Source organism: Octopus bimaculoides, chromosome 14, assembly GCF_046866305.1.
Source record: "Octopus bimaculoides isolate indiv1 chromosome 14, ASM4686630v1, whole genome shotgun sequence".
Taxonomy (NCBI): domain Eukaryota; kingdom Metazoa; phylum Mollusca; class Cephalopoda; order Octopoda; family Octopodidae; genus Octopus; species Octopus bimaculoides.
In genome coordinates, this window is record NC_142941.1 from 56,619,021 (window position 1) to 56,621,520 (window position 2,500).

General features: G+C 33.7%; 1 protein-coding gene across 1 annotated transcript in view; it reads right to left on the reverse strand.

Moving 5' to 3' along the window:
- The window catches only part of LOC106874731 (E3 ubiquitin-protein transferase MAEA), a 338,771-nt gene that overhangs the window by 57,695 nt on the left and 278,576 nt on the right, over positions 1–2,500 (reverse strand). Inside the window, exon 6 of the mRNA XM_089363042.1 lies at positions 109–217. Within this exon, the coding sequence (XP_089219168.1) occupies positions 109–217 (109 nt within the window). The remainder of the gene's footprint in view (positions 1–108; positions 218–2,500) is intronic.

A 2,500-nucleotide genomic window follows, 5' to 3' on the forward strand; every position in this document is an offset into this window, starting at 1 on the left:
ATATGCTTAGTAGTGGCCTACTATAAGCCTCTTTTTAACCTATCATCTTTTACTTCATCCACAGACAGCATTAGCAAGGACAATGATAGAAAATAAAAGGAAGATTACCTTGTATGGACTAATGCTAGTGTCTGAAGGGAAAGCCAGGAGCCCCATACTCTTCTGTACATCTGCCATTTGGTCGTCTTCTAAGTTTGTGAAATACTTTCTGGCATGCCTGGAAAAATCGGAATGGATATCATGATTAGTTTCTTATTAATGATTAATGGTACAAGTTCAGCACAATTTATTGCATCTAAGAAATTTTGGAAATGAATTCTAAAAGCAAATTTTTTTTTAACAGCTGTAAGTTGAACAAGCAATTTAAATTTCAATTTTGAATATCATTTTGAAATTTAAAAATATTAAATTTATCAAAAGACTTTTGGTTAATATGAATATTTTAATTTTATTAATTTGAAATTCTAAGGCCAAAAATTAAATTTTGAGAGTTTGAATATCAGTACAAGAAAGTAAAAAGAAAAAAAAAAATGGAGAATTAAATGATGTTTTTTTTTTATTTAAAACAATTTAATTTTATTAATTTAAAATTCCAAACTGGATAATTCAATTTTAATTCATGCTGAATTGTTGAATTCTGAATTTCGGTTTAAAACAAAAGTAAAAAAAAAATTTTTAATTGAAACAGCTGTTTAATTAAATTGCAATTTCTTTAAACTGAACATTTAAGTATGATTTCGTTTGATTTTTAAATCTTTGTTGAACAAGGTAAAAGAACATATATTTATTCATGACAGCAATCTTTTTAACCATATCAGCTCCAATCTGGACAAACCTATGATTAAACAGCTACACCCCAGAGCATTTATTAGTAGTGACTATTGCATTTGTCTAGAAATATATAACTTTTCTTGCTATTTAATTTGTGATCATCATCATCATCATCAACATCATCATTGTTTTAACGTCCACTTTTCCAAGCTCACATGGGTCAGATGGAATTCAATGAGGCAGATTTTCTACAGCCTGATGCCCTTCCTGTTGCCAACCCTCATCTGTTTCTCAAGCAGCAAGGTGATATTTCCCCATGGCCAGACATGATTTCCATGGAAGACTGGGAACAGAAGAACATGCTGGGTTATTACCTCAAAACATTTTATTCAAACAAATTGACCCCAGAACTTATTGTTTAAGCCTGGTAATTATACCATTGGTCTCTTTTCATGAACCACTAAGCTATAGGGATGTAAACAAACCGATACTTGTTGACAAGCATACCCAAAGACATACACACATAGACATATAAATATCCGATAGGCTTCTTTCAATTTCTTTCTACCAAATCTCCTTCCAAGGCTTTGGTCACTCTGAGGTTATAGTAGGAAACACTTGCCCAAAGTACTGTGGAGTGGGACTGAACCATGGAACCACATGGTTGGGAAGCAAACTTCTTACCATCAGATATCATGTGGTGGTGGGTGACAAACACAAATACCACACACACACACACACACACACACAAAAGCATCGTTTAGCTTCTGTCAACCAAAACCACTCACAAAGGATTTGGTCACTCCGGGCTAGTGTAGAAAATGCTTGTACAAGGTGCCACACATTAGGACCGAACCCAGGACCATGTGGTTGGAGAGCAAACTTCTTACCATAGAGCTATACCTGCACCTATATACATATATGTAATGTACCATTATAGCTTGTACCAGTCACAAGATATATCTAACACATACATACGTATTGCTATAGAACTCAACGATCGTTCACTTAGCAAGGCATTTCTTTAATCCTTATTTACACACACATACATGTACATGGTGTATTCCTATGCTTTGTGGTCGACTTTGGTGAATTGGTAATCTGTTTTGCTTTTAGAACTTTTTACACAATGTGATTGAAATATATGTAAAATAAGTAAACAGAACCAGAAATATATTGGAAACCAATTCCATTGATTATACTTTCTCTCTCTCTCTCTCCACCGATGATAAAAAAAAAAAGAATCCCATACTGCACCAGCAAAAACAAAACAAGACCAACAAAGAACATCATAAAATAATCCCCACACACCCACACAAAAAAAAACCAAAACAACAAAACATGGCTTTGTTCCTAGTTAAAAGAATCCAATATTAAACCCATGTAGCTCCCCTCATGTACACACACACACAAACACTTACACACTGACACATACTGACACACATTGACACACTTGCACACATAGTCACACAGAGACATATGCACACATAGACATATACAAACATATACACACATGTATACAGATATATACATGTACACATAGACACACATGCACACATAGATATAGACACGCAGACACACAAACACACACACATTAGAAAGCAAATTTTTTCACACTCTTTCATAACTTTCATCGAGTGAATTGAAAAAAAAAAATAATAAAAAACAACCGTAATTGTAAGCACTTTCCAAAGGGGGGAATGTAATTAACTGAAGCTTGATATTACCG